The sequence below is a fragment of the Schistocerca cancellata genome, chromosome 4 (assembly GCF_023864275.1).
Source record: "Schistocerca cancellata isolate TAMUIC-IGC-003103 chromosome 4, iqSchCanc2.1, whole genome shotgun sequence".
Classification (NCBI taxonomy): domain Eukaryota; kingdom Metazoa; phylum Arthropoda; class Insecta; order Orthoptera; family Acrididae; genus Schistocerca; species Schistocerca cancellata.
In genome coordinates, this window is record NC_064629.1 from 725,496,140 (window position 1) to 725,512,810 (window position 16,671).

The following is a 16,671-nucleotide window of genomic DNA, read 5'->3' on the forward strand; positions in this document are numbered from 1 at the left end:
ATATGTATCTGTGTAACCACTCACAGAGTACACAGTCTTCAGCTGCTCAAAAATTTCTTTGTGAGACATTCCATGCCATAGAGGATGCAAGCACTACTAACAGGAATGAACTCTAAAGGGTAAGGTGGAAGAGTAATGAGATATGGGAAGTAGGGAAGGAAGATTAGGGTTGACAATTAGATACAAAGCACATGCTCAAATAGAATATGTATCTGTGTAACCACTCACAGAGTACACAGTCTTCAGCTGCTCAAAAATTTCTTTGTGAGACATTCCATGCCATAGAGGATGCAAGCACTACTAACAGGAATGAACTCTAAAGGGTAAGGTGGAAGAGTAATGAGATATGGGAAGTAGGGAAGGAAGATTAGGGTTGACAATTAGATACAAAGCACATGCTCAAATGGAGTATGGAGGGAAATGAAACTGGCCATGTCCTTTCGAAGGGACCATCCCAGCATTTGTCTTATGTGGTTTAGGACAATTGAAGAATGGAACTCAGCTCATTCTGCACACAGAAATGTATGTAAATGGCGGTAGGTAAATTTACATTACTTTTTTAGTCAATACCCATGTTTATATCTGAACTATTGTGACCACATATAAGAAATTATTCCATCCAGCATGGGCTGTAACTAATAAAAGTGTTTCTTCTGAGATATAGTCAAGTGTAACACTTATGCTTAACATAGAGTAATAAAAGTTTGTCACCACATCATTTATTTTACAATAAGTAAGTAATTAAAAATAAAAGGAGGAACTAATAATCCAAACAACACTTTACATTTCTTTTCCATTGTGTATTAAATTGTAATGGTTAATCAATATGTTCCACAAACTGTCAATAAATTATATTATTCAGTATTTAGCTATCATTCTCCTGAATGTAACAGTCTAGTTAATTTTATTAATAAAAGTTTATTTAACGAAATATGACCAAGTTACGATACATACAAAATATGTACTACCTAAAATTTCTGCACAGGTGAAAGTTATTCGTATTAGCCTTGACATACCTCAACTGAAAACACCTTTTCTCAATTTTTTTCCAAAAATAATGTCTTTGAATAGTTGCTGATAATAAAGACTTTCACGTTCCAGAATATTCTTTTGTAAAATTGAATAAGATTTTAATTGCCAATACTATATATTTGTAACCCTAATTCTCAGGTCTCACTTTGTCAAAATTAATATTGAAATTAAAAAATTTTCATTTCAAGAAAATTCTTGTGGGAAAGGTGGTGGTGGTAGTGGTGGTGGCGGTTGTCATCGTGGTGATCGTTTTGCAGGGCACTCAACTGTGCGGTCATCAGCCCCCATAAAAAATCAGAATTTTTACACAGTCCACTCTAGCCTGTCATGAATGATGAAGTGATGAGGACAACACAACCAACCAGCTCCCTGGCAGAGAAATGTGGGAAAGGTGAGACTACAAATACAGCTACTGCGCACCAATTCAGTGAGTAAGTGTGTTTCATGGGCCAGTTCAGCGAATCTTTGTTTCACTTTCAATCTGTAAAGGAACTTGGGTTCTTAACCATCCTACAACAAATAACATTTGTCAAAGTCACAGTTCAGATTTCTAACGCGTTCTGATATTGAGAAGCCTATCTACGCACACAGCAAGAATGTACTTAATTCATTAGACAATAAATTACAGGCTACTGGCATATTTTGTGATCAGTCAAAGGCATTTGACTCTGTAAATCACAACATTCTTTTCAGTAAATTAGAATATTATGGTCAAAAGGAAATGTTGCAAAATGGTTCAAATTCTACCAGGACAGGACAAAAAGGATGTCAGTAGGAAAGAGATTGTATTAAGCTATTAGGTATCATTCAACTGGGAACTAATTACACGTGCTGTTGCACCAAATTCCATCTTAGATCCCTTACTTTTCCTTGTGGATATCAATGACCTTTCATCAGTAACATTTCGAAATGGCAAGTCAGTATGCAGATGATAGTTAAAAGTTTAATTATGAAGAAAGTTCAGTTTAAGATGAGCCTCAAGGATCTATTGGCAGCCAACTTCTTCTACTCCACTGATGAATTTTTCAGTAGAACTCACTGACATGTATATGTTACTTAATAATCTCAAATAATGTTAAGTATTACATACAACCTGACTCCTGTATAAATTTAGTGACAAGTTTGTTATTGCATTTTAAATGAAAATATGTTCATGATTTTTTTGCTTATACCACATCCATGAGGACCATTTCACTTGGGATCTGTGAAAGGTACATTAGCATACCTGTTGTTATTTGTAATTATTTACTGCGTATTTTTGTTTTCTGACATGTTCTACATCCTTATGGATCTCCTCACTACAGCTCTATTGGAATGAAAAGTAAATCTAATCTAATTTAACCATACCAAACCCAAACTCAGAAAACAGGCACAAGCAAAAGAGAAAGATACACAAAACACAGTTTGTTTGTAATGTTTTCTCCCAATGATAATTAAGTAGTGCACGAATGGTGAACACTTACACCTACAATGCACTTACTTTGATCAATGATCAACGCTGCTGCATACTGACTTGGCTGGAATATTACAACATGAACACTGAGGTGGCTATAAAGTCATCACTGCACGAGATCATAGATACTTAATACACTAATTTGAGTTGTAATTGCTGAGATCCACCTTCCCATTTTCTTAATGGGATCTGTGTGAATCTTACAATTGATATGAAATTTTATCAGCTGTTCTGATAACACTGAACAATGTTGATGCAAAAATGTTGCCTACAATGACTGCCCTAAAAATCTGCCACTTAAGGTACACAGAGAACTGTGCTACGTAGCCAGAACAGAAATCCCAGTTACAAGCCTTTGCTTTATTGGAAGGAAGTGACCCCTGCCCATATTACTCGTATACTGGAGCAATATTTACATTATTTATTAACTACACTTTTACAGGGTATGTACTAAGAACAGGAATGGCAACATTACAGTTTCATATTTTCTCATACGAACTTGTAATTATCTAAGTTACCTTAAAATTCATTTGACCAACTGTCTACCATTTACAAGGCTATCTTTTCTCTGTTGTTTCATTTACTATACTTACAAACTTGAGCACAATCCTTATATACATTCTTGTTTCAGCTGAAGCTAAGTATTGGCAAATAATAAATTCTATAAATTACTTCCATCCCGGCTCCTCCATAAAAAATTGATCTATGATAAGCAACAACTTCAGAAAATAAAACCTTACTTGTTACAGAAATATATACCCACTACTTTACAGTTAACATCTATTAAAATTTATTTTATTATATGCCTTGACTTTTAATGAGATTTTGGGTCTCTTTCATACCAAGAATTGCATGATCATCATCATCATCATCAACAACAACAACAACAACAACAACAACAACACCACACACACACACACACACACACACACACACACACACTCACACACACACACACACAAAATAAATGACAAATATATTAATAGTAATAAAATTAGAGAAACTGAAGGAAATTAATAGAAAGAACGAACTGAAGATACTTACGTTGGGACTGAGATACATTTGACATCCGACTCCTTGTTCTGCCCAATCTTTCTGGAGATGTTATGACACTTGTGGACATGCCAGATGAGTCTGCAGCTTGCTTTCCTGGCCGAGCTGCGAACAACAATTATTTTCCAGAATCTTCCTATCAGTGTTCATCTTAATAACAGTAAAAATGGAACTATTCAAAGCACACAGCAACTTGATACAGCAACTTGGGTAAATGAGCAAATTTTTCCATTCCGTACAAGATACCAGAGAGAACAGCAAAGGAGAAAGGCAAGGTGAGGACAACTCAAACAAGAACCATGTTGCTGAGAGTTGTTTTTATAAGTCTATGTTTAATGAGTTCCAAAAGCAGACACAATGATGCTAGACTGGGCAGTACACTTTTTCATATTTGGTGAGTATGTCCAAATATTTATTGCAGTATAAACAAAATTAGTGAATTTAAGTTATAAAATTCTCTTCTAATTAAAACTAGGGAAATTAATATAATAATATACTAAATTTCTGATACACAACCTTGGGCATCTTAGCTAAGATGAAATATTAATGATGCATGCAACAGTGTAATGTACATTGCCATGATCAGCTGGCCATTGATATATTTCATTATGGATTCATATGCCTAGTTGCAACAATGTCAGTGAACTAGCATAAAATTATATGAACGGATCAAATCATGAGGAAGGTAGTGAGAACAAATGGACCACAGCAGCAGACTCAGATTGTTCTACTGTATGTTTCTTACTGTGTGTGTGCATGTATGTGAAGAGGGCACTTGTATAACATTGCACGCCTTGGAAAATTTTTAATTAGCCAGGATTTTTATTGAACAGAAATATTCCCAAACATTTGTGTAGGCTTCATTTACACATCAGCATATGATATCGCATTATGACTGTAGTAACACAGATCTGTCACGAGTCTACTACTTTGCTAAAACAGAATTTACAATAAATATAAAACATACAAAACTTTTCAGCAAGAAGATGCCTCTGATTATGCAAATGTGGTTTAAAATCAAACATGAAGTCAAATAGTTTCTCAAAACCTTCCATCATAGCAAAAACTAAAAAAGAATTGAATTCAGCTAAAGTAACCAGCTTACTTACATTGCCTATGGTCATCTTATATCCAAGCAGCAAAAAAACAAACAGAAACACAGATTGATTATAAGGACTAGTAGGCACATACGTAAGCAAGCGTTAATGATACCAGAGGAAAACAGAATCTCTCCTTTATTCAAACCCCACTTTCACCTTGATTCCAATTAAGAATAGTGGGGGCGAGGACAGAGAGGAAGAAAGAAAGAAACACACACACACACACACACACACACACACACACACACACACACACACACACACACACACACACACACACACACACACACACACACACACACACACACACACACAGTGGCAGGGGGCTGAGATGGGTGTAGGGAAGAGGACAGAAGGGTGCGACAAACTAAAGGTGAGGTGAGGGTGGAGATATCATGTAGTGTATATGAGAGAGAGAGACAAATGTAACAGCAGAGCCCTTTTCTGTCCCCTCTAATGTCATAGAAGTACATGTAGAAAACTACTGGAAAAATTTCATGAACCCATTACTGATACTGATTTACTACAATCACAGAGTACGATAATGGCAAAGGTCATAGACAGCTTCAACTTTATAAAATCATTGCATATAGTACAAATCTAAAAACAACTACCAGATCATTTCAAAAATTGCAAAAATAATAGATACAAAAAATAATGGTAATGTGTAACAGTCACCCTCCCCAAAAACAGAGGGAGGGAGACAATTTGTACTACCAGTTCCTCAGTTTATTCCATTGTCAAAGAGGCTTTGTAAGCAGGTGCCTTGTCCTAAAGAATGTTGTTTTTATTTTTTTCAACTGGATCCATTTTCATTTATTCAGACACCTTTTCTTCCAAATTTTTCCAACAATTGTGAGAATTCTGTGGTATTCACCAGATTTTGTTTCACCCCTGGTAAGGTACTCAATAAGAAGAATGAATTTTGCAACATAAACAACACTGGTCATAACTTCTGCTACAAGTTAAGTTAGATTTATCTTTTCTGTGCTGTCGCATATGAGGACAATGCACTGACTAAAAAGCAATGGCAGCAGCCAGACTGAACAATTTATGCTTGCAGAATACATAGCAAATTCCACCACAAGGGTGCCAGCTGGTTGGGGCCGAATTTAACATGTGACATCCCGTGAGACCATGCTGCTCTGTCCGGCTGGGCATGTGGACGTGGCCACAGCCACAAGGGCTAAAGGAGGCCACACATCATCCAGGAGAGTTTGTCAGTTGCGTACAATCATAACATATGGATCCCATGTTAAGTCAGGCCTCAGGTCTGGACTTAGAATACGCTCTGGTGCCGCTCCTCCATACTTAGCGTGTTGCTTCTTCTTGGGAAATGTACAAATTGTACAAAGGTCAGTACAGTAAACATTGTTCTCAAGTATTGCCTCCGTATGTTCATATTTCCTCGACAGAGTGCCATAATTTTCAAAATATTTGATTAGCCGAAGCTATAGACTGCTAATTGAACAGATCTACCTCCGCATAATGTCAATCAGCATAGAGACCATTCGCTGGACACAACATATATAGATTACTTTAAGGTGCAGGGTTTGGCACTGATTAGGAAGGATTGTTTCCTGTTTTCTTATTCGGCAACAGCATGCTAAATATTAATGGAATGGGTCGCCCTCCCTTTTGTAATTGAACCCACTCAGCCAAATGTCAAGCAAAAATATGAAACAGTTCTGAGGGGTCCCTTTCTTTACTTAAACAATCAGTATGCTGGCTAGTGGTATGGGCGGAAGAGGAACAGAGAAGAAAAAGAAGAAGAAGAAGAAGAAGAAGAAGAAGAAGAAGCTGGAACGAGACCACCAGACAGATGATGCCAAGAGGAGACAGAAGAAACTGGAACAAGCCGCTGCATACAGACGATGCCTGAAGTTAAAGCAGCCATCCCAGAAGGCAACCAGGAGCGGTGCAGCAGCAGCAGACGCTGGCGTGAGTACACACATAGCACACAGTGTTGGTCTAGTAGAAGCAACAACAGCGAATAGTGGTACAAGGATTCAGACAACACTTCATAGTGGAATGTGCACAGCAGCAACACTTCACTCAGTGAGGGACACAGCTTAGTAACTATGTCACGTAACAAAGATGTACATGCAATGATACTGACACGCAAGAGCCATCATATTCTAATTAGGTTTTTCGACAACTGCGATATAGCATTTAAGGGAGTTCGAACATCCTATCCCGACAATGTTTAATTTACTGACTTGGCTTCCCCTGTATTTTAGAAACTACTGTAGCCATTGACATGAAACTTTTACAGGACATTAAACTGTATTTTCTGAGTCTACTAAACTACAATAATTGCATTTCAGCCACTGCTTTCAGAAATACAATTTTTTAATCATGCAGTTAAAATTTTGTATACTTTTTTGTACTTTATCCTAAATAATTTTAATTATGTTCTTCTATTAGTTCAGTAGACACAGGATGTGTATGTTATTAATTGTTGAAAATTTGAATGCTTACTCAAAGTGGTTTCCAAGATTTAGGAAAAAGGAAACAGAAAATGTGAATGTAAAGTTCCAAAAGACTGTAACTCATTTAATATATGCTTAATATTTTTATTTTTAGTCACTCAGAAACACCATGAACCACACTGTATATCATCATCTTGATCTTATTCCAAGTTTTTTCTTCTTTTCTTCCTTCTGGACTCCTTCGTGGCCAACTGTGCTGCATACTCTGCTTTATCAATGAGAATCTTGTCCATTCATTCAAGTTCTCTGATGCAGTTTGCTCCAGGATTAATTCTCATATGATGTAGCACTTTCACCCTACCAATGTTGCCATCATTAAAAACAATAACAGCGTCACTGAACCTCCACTTTAGCGTCTTCATACAAAGAAAAACATTTTTTGGTAAGCGAGTCCATATAAGATTACTGAATGAATCATTGGGATTTTGAGTCTGACCCTCCAGACACTTCTCCAGTAATTCATGTTTGTCAGGTCTCTGTAAATAGGTCTTATGATATCCATGACTGCTGCTGGGATGGAACGTTTATGGCTGCATGAACTATTTGAGTATTGCGCATTGCGGTAATTGCACCATGAATCAGGTCCAGGAGGGCAAAGACGGTGTACTGGTTTTTCATCAGTTGACAGTCTGTGGAAGAAGGTAGCCCATAGTGCCTACTTCATTTTCAACAAACCCTCAGAATTATTTCTAATGGCCATCCCATAATACTGCTGTAGTTCATCAATCATTTTGTCTGTTAGCCTGCCTCTTATGGTTTTACCATAAGAAAATTTCTTGTCTGCAAACTTTGTTTCAACTTCCTCAACCTGGTCCTCTTCTACCACCACTTGTGCCTTCATAATTTCTGTCACAGACATGCCCTTCTTCATTCCCTGATTTACACTTATAACAATGTTTGGTTAAAATCTGGAAATCTATTACCTTTCTTTCCAGTATCCACACTGGTCACCGTAGCAACAGAATTCATAAAACTGTAGCCGCACTACTGCCAAGTGCCATCAAAAGCTACTGGTATGTCAGTCACACTATCATTTATTTCAACAGCTTTGTTTGCAGCACCCTTCATTGACTCACATGCAACAGATTACACAGCAGCTCCAATAAATCCTGCATACTTGTTGATTTTATGAGGTGGGTTTGGCATATTCATCCCAAGGTATCATGAGAGTTCCCTCTCTGGGGACACCACCTCGTAGTTGAAATACTGATCATGCAGATAGAAAGGCTTCTGTGTATGCATGAAGCTGAGGGCTATGACAGCTGTAGTGTAGCTAATGGCAGAATCTCCTATGCTGGATGAACCAGATGAGCAGAGTGCCTCACAAAGCTCCACTACAATTCATGCTGAGGGGTGTGTGGCATGTAGCAAAATTCTCAGGGCTACTGGTCAACTGACCCAAGTAACTAGCCTTGCACCGTGCTGAGCACCATGGTATCTACCTAATAAATGGCTAAATCTCATGGTACCAAAATGAAGAAACAAAAACTGTGGGATTTGATGAGACTTAAAATACCCAAGCATTGAGGTTCGAACTAATGGAAGCTGTTTCTGGAATTGGATCAGTTGATAGACCAATCCAAGAAGAGGAAATCATCACTGAGAAGTTGGACTGTATCGAGGTCAAATCATTGTCTGGGGCTGAGAGGAGAAAACTTCACAAACAACAAAATGAAAAGGAAGACAAGAGGTCCCAAACTTAAGACCTCTACAAAGGTGCTCTCAGAGTGAAGGGGAAAAACAGATCCCTTCTACTTCCAAGACAGGAACAAGAGACAAGTCAAGACAAGGAACAGGAGAGGAGTCTAATATTCCCTTTTATCACAATAACTGGATCCAGAAATAGCCGAGGTAAGAAATAAGCCCCTGTGATGGAAGTCAGTGAGGAATCCTTGAGGGCAATGGGAAGAAAGGGTTCTTGCAGGCTATCGTCAGAATAATCTCACACACTGGAAATGACCATGGTGTGGAGTTAGTGGCTGCAAGAGTTGCAGATAAATCTGCAACACAGTAAGGGGGCAACTGCCACCCTGAGTCGTCTTCTGGGAAGACAAGAGGTGGACGTTGTCCTGATCCGGGAACCCTATGTATATAAATTAGGCGTTTCAGGTCTTGGGAAAACTGGAGGATGATGCTGGAGGCAAAATGCCAGAGGTAACATACTAGAAATTTAAAGAACACCAGAATATGCATTTATGTTGAGTGCGGAATGTCATTCCTGCCCACGGTGGACTTTCATTTCAGGGACTTAGTGAATGAAGTTGCAAAATTAATGTAGCATGTAGACAGGTGTTCATAGCTGAATGAACAGCTGTTGGTTGGTTGTGATGCCAATGCCCACAACCTGTTGAGGGGAAGCAGCGACACCAACAGCAGAGGAAAATTTAATTGAGAGTAGCCTGGAGATCCTGAATAGGGCATCAAATCGACCTTCAGGAACATAAGAAAGGAAGAAATAATGGACATAACTTTTGGGTTCACCTTCACGGGTAGCTACATCAAACAATGGCATGCGGTGTTGGAGCCATCCTTATCAGAACACACATATAACAAGTTTGAGGCTGAAATGAATGCTAAACAGACCATGACCTATAGGAATCCTAGAAACACAACATAAGAGTCTTATAGGAAAGACCTAAACTCATCCATATCTGAATTTATAATTTTAGTAAGGACTCCAGTAGTACTCGAGGAAATGGCAGATGAAGTGACATCTGCCATTATGACCTGGTACTTAGAAAATAACAACAACCTGGAATTGCAAAGAAAGCCAGTAAGAAAACTGTTAAACAATGCAAGAAGTAAAGGAAAATGGGCAAAACAGCTGAAGGCATTTGCCAAACACTGCCTTGTCATTAAGCAAGCAAAACTATCTGAAGCCAGAGAGAGATGTACATCTACATTGATACCCTGCAAGCCACCGTAAGGTGCGTGGCAGAGAGCACCCTGTACCACTACTTGTCATTTCCCCTCATGTTCCACTCGCAAATAGAGTGAGGAAAAAACTACTGTCTAATCACCTCCGTATGAGCCCTAATTTCTCATGTCTTATCTTCGTAGTCCTTATGCACGATATGTTTGTGGCACACCCGATGTATGTTGGCGGCAGTAGAATCGTTCAGCAGTCAGTTTCAAATGCCAGTTTTCTAAATTTTATCAAAAGTGATTCCTGAAAAGAATGCCGCCTTCCCTCCAAGGTTTCTCCTTTGAGTTCCTGAAGCATCTCTGTAACACTTATGTGTTGTTTGAATCTACCAGTAACAAATCTAGCAGCCCTCCTCTGAATTGTTTTGATACCATCCTTCAATCTGACCTGGTACAGATCCCAAACAGTCAAGCAGTACTCAAGAATAAATAGTACCAGATCCTACATGCAGTTTCCTTTACAGGTGAACCACTCTTTTCTAAAATTCTCACAATAAACCAAAGTCAACCATTTGCCTTACTTACCACAGTTTTCACATGCCCATTCCACCTCATATCACTTTGCAGTGTTATGCCCAGATATTTAAATGACTTGATTGTGTCAAGCTGGACACTAGTGATACTGTATCTGAACATTACAAGTTTGTTCTTCCTACTGATCCACATTAACTTACATTTTTCCTCATTTTGGGCTAGCTGCCATTCATCACACCAACTGAAAATTTGGTCTAAGTCGTCTTGTATCTTCCTAGTCACTCAACTTCGACACTTTACCATACACCACAGCATCATCAGCAAACAACCATAGACTGCTGCCCAACCTCCCCACCAAATCATTTATGTATATAGAGAACAACAGCAGTCCTGTCACATTTCCCTGGGGCACTCCTGGTGGTACCCTTGCCTCTGATAAACACCGCTTCTCTATGCCAGGTATGAGAATTTCTATGTCTTCCATACAGGAGTCTGTCCGATGGTCAAATGATGGAATGTTTGTATGTTTCTCCTGCATAAACAATTTCTTGAACATGAAATTTAAAACTTCGGTTTTTGTTTCGCTATCTTCAACTGCGACATCAGACTGGTCAACAAGGGACTGAATTGAAGCATTACAACCACTTAGCAATTTTACATATGACCGTAATTTTCACAGGTTCTCTGTCAGATCTTTTGCTAAGGTGTGATGGTAGTAGCTGTTGTATGCTTCACGCATCGATCTTTTCACAGACACACGAATCTCTACTAACCTTCACTTGCCATTGTTTCTGTGTCCCTTTTTGACCTAGAGTGCAACAGCCTCTGTTTCCTCAGCACCTTGCGAATTTCGTTATTAAACCTTGGTGGGTCTTGAGCATCCTTTATCCATTTACTAGGCACATAACTCTCTAGACCATGAATTACAATCTGCTTAAACTTTGCCCGTAATTCCTGTGTGTCCATCTTACAGGTACCAAGTGATGCCAATTCACTGTATAAGTGAACTCCTTATCTGATCTGTCTAGCAGGAACACACTCCTAGCCTTCTTGACTGATTTATTAACTCTCATAATCATGATTGCTATAATGACATCATGATCGCTAATCCCCACTTCTATACTGACATGTCGATAAGGTCTGAGTCACCGCCAACTACTATTGCATGATCTGAGTATTTAAGTGCTATTGACCATAGACTTCCTTTGAATGACTCTAGAACTGTCACAGCGCAATCGGATGGCCACATCCAACAATTAACATAGTTTCACCTACACCTGTTATACGTGACCAGACGACTTCACTGTCACACTCAATTTCAACATCAATAGAGACAATATTTTTGTCAACTGCAATGAACACTTCCCCTCCTATGGCCTGTAATCTGTCTTTCCAATATACATTCCATGACTCACTAAATATCTCAGAGATTTCCACTTTGGGTTTCAGCCAGCTTCTGGTCTCAAGAATAATTTGAGTGCAATAACTTTCCGGGAGGGCAGTAAATTCGGGAACTTTACTACAAATACTTACACAGTTTACTGATAAAATTGTGACAGTCAAAGTGTCTTGATTCTGAATGCTGTTTGCCTTTCTTTGCTGTGAATCGACTGGCGAATGTCCATTAGAGAACCTCAAACTACAGCCTAGCCTAAAAAACCCTCATGTGCACTCCACAAGTACTCTGCTAAGCACCCCTGACCTATCGAGGGAAGTCGCCACCGGAAATGTAGCCTCCACATCTCAGATGAGGCTTCCTGACAGACATACCAGGTGCACATTGGCTTTCTTTCCAGCCCAGAATGCTATCTGCCTAGGGGCTCCATAATGTGCTAAACATTGGAGCTGCCAATAACAAGTAAACCCTTGCCCCCCACGTCGCTGCTCGGACCCTGGTGAAGCAGCAGCCACCTGTCCACTCATAGGGCGAATGGACGAGGCCACGCAGCCAGTTTCCACATTGGCCGTCCGCCTTGAGCAACGCGAACATGTTACCATCCAACAGTCAGCCTGCTGTGAGGGCAGATCCATCGTGTCATATGCGCTAAAAGGTGCCTCGGAAGCAGAGCCCGTGGGCAAAACAACTGACTCCCGAGGTGTCCCACGCAACGCGCCAGATTCTCCGGCACTGCTGTACCCTGAGGCTGCAACCTGAAGGTGACTGACCATAGCCAACAGCACATATAGCTGTTTGTGAACTCTGGTCAGCCCTTCCTGTTTCCACACACAGCATGCACACATCATACCCATCCTAGCAAGACTAACTGAAGAAGTAAATATAAAAGCACACAATTCTAGATATGTGACTTGTTACCCGCCTGATGTGTCACCAATGGACACTAATGCGTTAAAAGAGCTACGTAGGTGGCTGTTCAGTGACTCAACTACTATTAGCCTGTCCTACTTTTTCCTAAGGACATTAGTAAAATTGGTTAATGTGTATGCTAAGGAAGGGAGGTTAACTAAAGTTACTCTACATGTGAACTAACAAGTATATCAACTATGCAAATCATGTGAAGCAGCACTTCACCAGTTTGTTGAGAAGTTGGAAAAAGCACTATGCTTTCAGGAAATTGCTACCTGCACCCTCCTGGACATTAAAGGGGGTTTTAGCAATACAACCATGGCATTAAGAGCACCATATATAAGTAGTTTAAGACTATAATGAGTAAATGACAGGTAGAAGCCACAAAGTTGAATGAGAAAATGGTGAACACCACCACCGAGGGGTGTCTGCGAGGAGGGTTTCTGTCATCTACATGAGTAAGTATATATAAACCGTGTACTGGAATCTTAAGCTCATGGACAAAACTCTACTAGTAGAGGAGGCAATAAAGTAACTTTGGGTAATACTGAATGCAAAACTATATTTGACCCCACAGATAAACAATGTGCGTTCCAAGATGGAAGGTGCTCTTATGTGCATTAGAAGGGCCTGTGGTAAAAACTGGGGTCATGACCCGGAAGTATGTACTAGATATACACCAATATAATAAGGTCTATGATCAAGTTATAGGGCTACAGTATGGTGGAAGAAAGTACAACAGCAGATGGCTTCAAACGAGATTTGCAAGGTACAGAAATTGGCCTGCTTAGCAATAACACGTGGAATCAGCAGCATACTCACCACTGGGATGGAGACCATTCTGGACATGCCACCTTCACACCTTTGTGTTACAATGGAGGTAGCAGCAACAATAACATACAAGAAGTAAATGGAAATCCTTAAGAAATCCAGACTCCCATACCAACATAGTGAATATGGTAAATACAGGAAATGCTGGCTAACTATACAACTCTCAGGTACTTCAATAACCCTTTCAAGGTGACTTTGGGAACCACGGCTGACAATAACGTTAATGAATAATGAAAACTACCTCAGCTGTACTACTACACATTTATTGTGTTACAAGCAGTTTTGTTTGTAAAACATCTTCAGATTGCCTGCAGTTAAACAAAACAGGAAATGAGGCTAAAACAATGAATAAAATTACCAACTAACTCTGATGACAGCCTTACACTAAATTCTCACCAGGTTGTGCTAAAGTTATGACACAGACAACAACAATACCAACTGAGTCATGACTTCTGCACAACTTGGTGAGGATCTAGTGTAAGGCTGTTATTAATGTGAGTTGCCTATTTTATACGTTAAAATGCTGTAGCTTTAGCCTAATTTCCTGTTCTGTTTAACTGCTGGCAACCAGACAATGTTCTACAAACGAAACCAGTCGTAGAACAATCAATGTGTAATAGTAGAGCTTAGGGGGTTTACATTAATCTTTAGCATCTGAAAGTAACAGTCAGAAGTAGGAAGCAATGGAAGAACAAACCTATCAGGAGATGCAGTGTGGTTTACTGAGAGATTGTAAACACATGAAGGTGCTGGGGCCGGGATATACAGGGTACAGCCCCAACTAAAGAAAGCAATCTCTCTAGGACAGCTACCTACAGTATTCCAGGCAGAGATATGTGCTATGGAGAATCTGCATAGGTGCCACAAGGATTACAGCCTGTACATTCATCCAGACAGTCAAACAGCTCTGAAATTTTTACCAGCTCCTGCATAGAGACAAAAGATTGTTACAGAATGCCATGAAGTCCTTGTGACAATAAGGGAAAGTGACAGGGTAAACCTGCTGTGGGTCCCTGGTCACACAAGGGTCAGTGGCACTGAACAAGCTGACAGGCTGGCTACGGTAGGTGCAATGACTCCACTAGTTGGACCAGTACATCTTTTAACCATCTCTGAGGTGATACGAACAAAACAACAAGCTAGATTAGAAGACAGCTTGCAGAATACAAGATGTGTTCAAAAAGTAACAGGAATGCTAATTTTCTGGGAATAATTTTATTTATTCATCTATGTTAATGTTATCTCCTTCAAAGAAGTCCCCATTAGATATTACACATTTATGAGATCACTTCTTCCAACCTCTGCAACACTTCTAGAATTCAATCTTTGGGAAAGCACTTAGTTCTCTCAGCGATGCACTTTTAATCTCATCTATGCCTGTAAAACTCTTTAACATTATCTTTATTTCTGGAAACAGAGAAAAGGTACACAGGGCCATATCTGGTGAATATGGAGGCTAGGGTATCATCACAGTGTTGTTTTTTACCAAAAATACATGAAAAAGCAATGTAGTGTGAGCAGGTGCATTTGGCACAAATTTTGCTGTCACACAATTCATACCCAAAACACCCAAAAAGCTTTCACAGCACGAGTCAACTGATATGCCAAACAATCAGCAACTCCTCTGACTGTGATCTTGTGATCCTTCACAATAATTTCTTTCACTTTTTCCACAGTTTCATCGGCTGTTGGTGTGGTGGGATGTCCAGAATGCTTGTTAGCTTCAACATCTTCACAGCCATCTTGGAAATACTTATACCCCTCGTAACCCCTTGTTTTACTCATAGCAGTCTCATCAAAAGCAATATTCAACATTTCTAAAACCTTGTTACATTTTATTCTGTTTTTATAGCAAAATTCTCTGAGGCCTTTTTAAACCAAACCTATAATAGCCACTCTTAAGGAAACACATGTAACCTCCTTGACAACTATACTTCTGACACTGCTACCAGTGTACAGATATGTTTCACACATGTTCACCAGCACAACAATGAAAAATCACACGAAATGGACTAATACAATATGCAAAATTACAAAATACCTGTTTTTTGAACACATCTTCTATTGGACTAATATCCAAAAACAGCACATGGCAAGCTAATGATACAAAACCCATATTTCAAGAGAAGTTCTGTAACCCTCGGCTCCAAGAGACAGATTTAACTCATGGTAGGACTGGTGACAAGTCATGGGAAATTTAAGAAAAACCAAAGCATGATGAATACAGAGAGATAAGTGCAGAATAAATGGTGAGAGGCATGAAACAGTGACACATTTAATCTTCCAATGTGAAGTGGTGGAGGCCAAAAGACATAGAATACTTCAGTCTTAACTCTTGAAGAAACTATTTACAATTGCTTGTCGTGTGATTCACAAAAAATCTTTTGTATCAATGTATACAGTCCTTCTCAGTTACTTGTGGGATTACAGTGGAAAACATACTGCTGATACTGATTTGATTCATTTGACCACACAACTAAATCCACTGGACGACATCAGGGTGCATCTTTTTTCTTTCTATCATCCTGTCTACCGCAACAGGAGTGTGACAGTACCATTTATGTGAATTCATCGATGCAGTGAATATAAGGTACTTAGTAATTTTACAAAGCATCAATGAGAGAGAAGAGGGGTGGAGGAAGAGTAAATGAAGGACAACAGAAGAGGAGGGGAGGAATATTCAGATTATATAACCTGTCGATGATGAGGGCATCAGAGATCGAACACATGAAGGGACCAATGAAGGAATGAGAATGTATTTGGCAGCATTCTTTTCAAATTTAGTGATCTAGGAAACCCAAAATCGGAATGGTGAGATGAGAATTTTAATCCAAAATACAGTAGGACTAGGATGGTAAAAAGGAGGAGGAATATATCTCTGTGTGTGTGTGTGTGTGTGTGTGTGTGTGTGTGAGAGAGAGAGAGAGAGAGAGAGAGAGAGAGAGAGAGAGAGAGAGAGAGAGAGAGAGAGAGAGAGAGAGAGAGAGAGAGAGAGAGAGAGAGAGA

At 39.3% G+C, this 16,671-nt stretch overlaps 1 protein-coding gene across 1 annotated transcript in view; it reads right to left on the reverse strand.

Moving 5' to 3' along the window:
• The window catches only part of LOC126184407 (CLIP-associating protein 1-A-like), a 378,388-nt gene that overhangs the window by 232,077 nt on the left and 129,640 nt on the right, over positions 1 to 16,671 (reverse strand). The window contains 1 exon segment of the mRNA XM_049926791.1: positions 3,530 to 3,643. Within this exon segment, the coding sequence (XP_049782748.1) occupies positions 3,530 to 3,643 (114 nt within the window).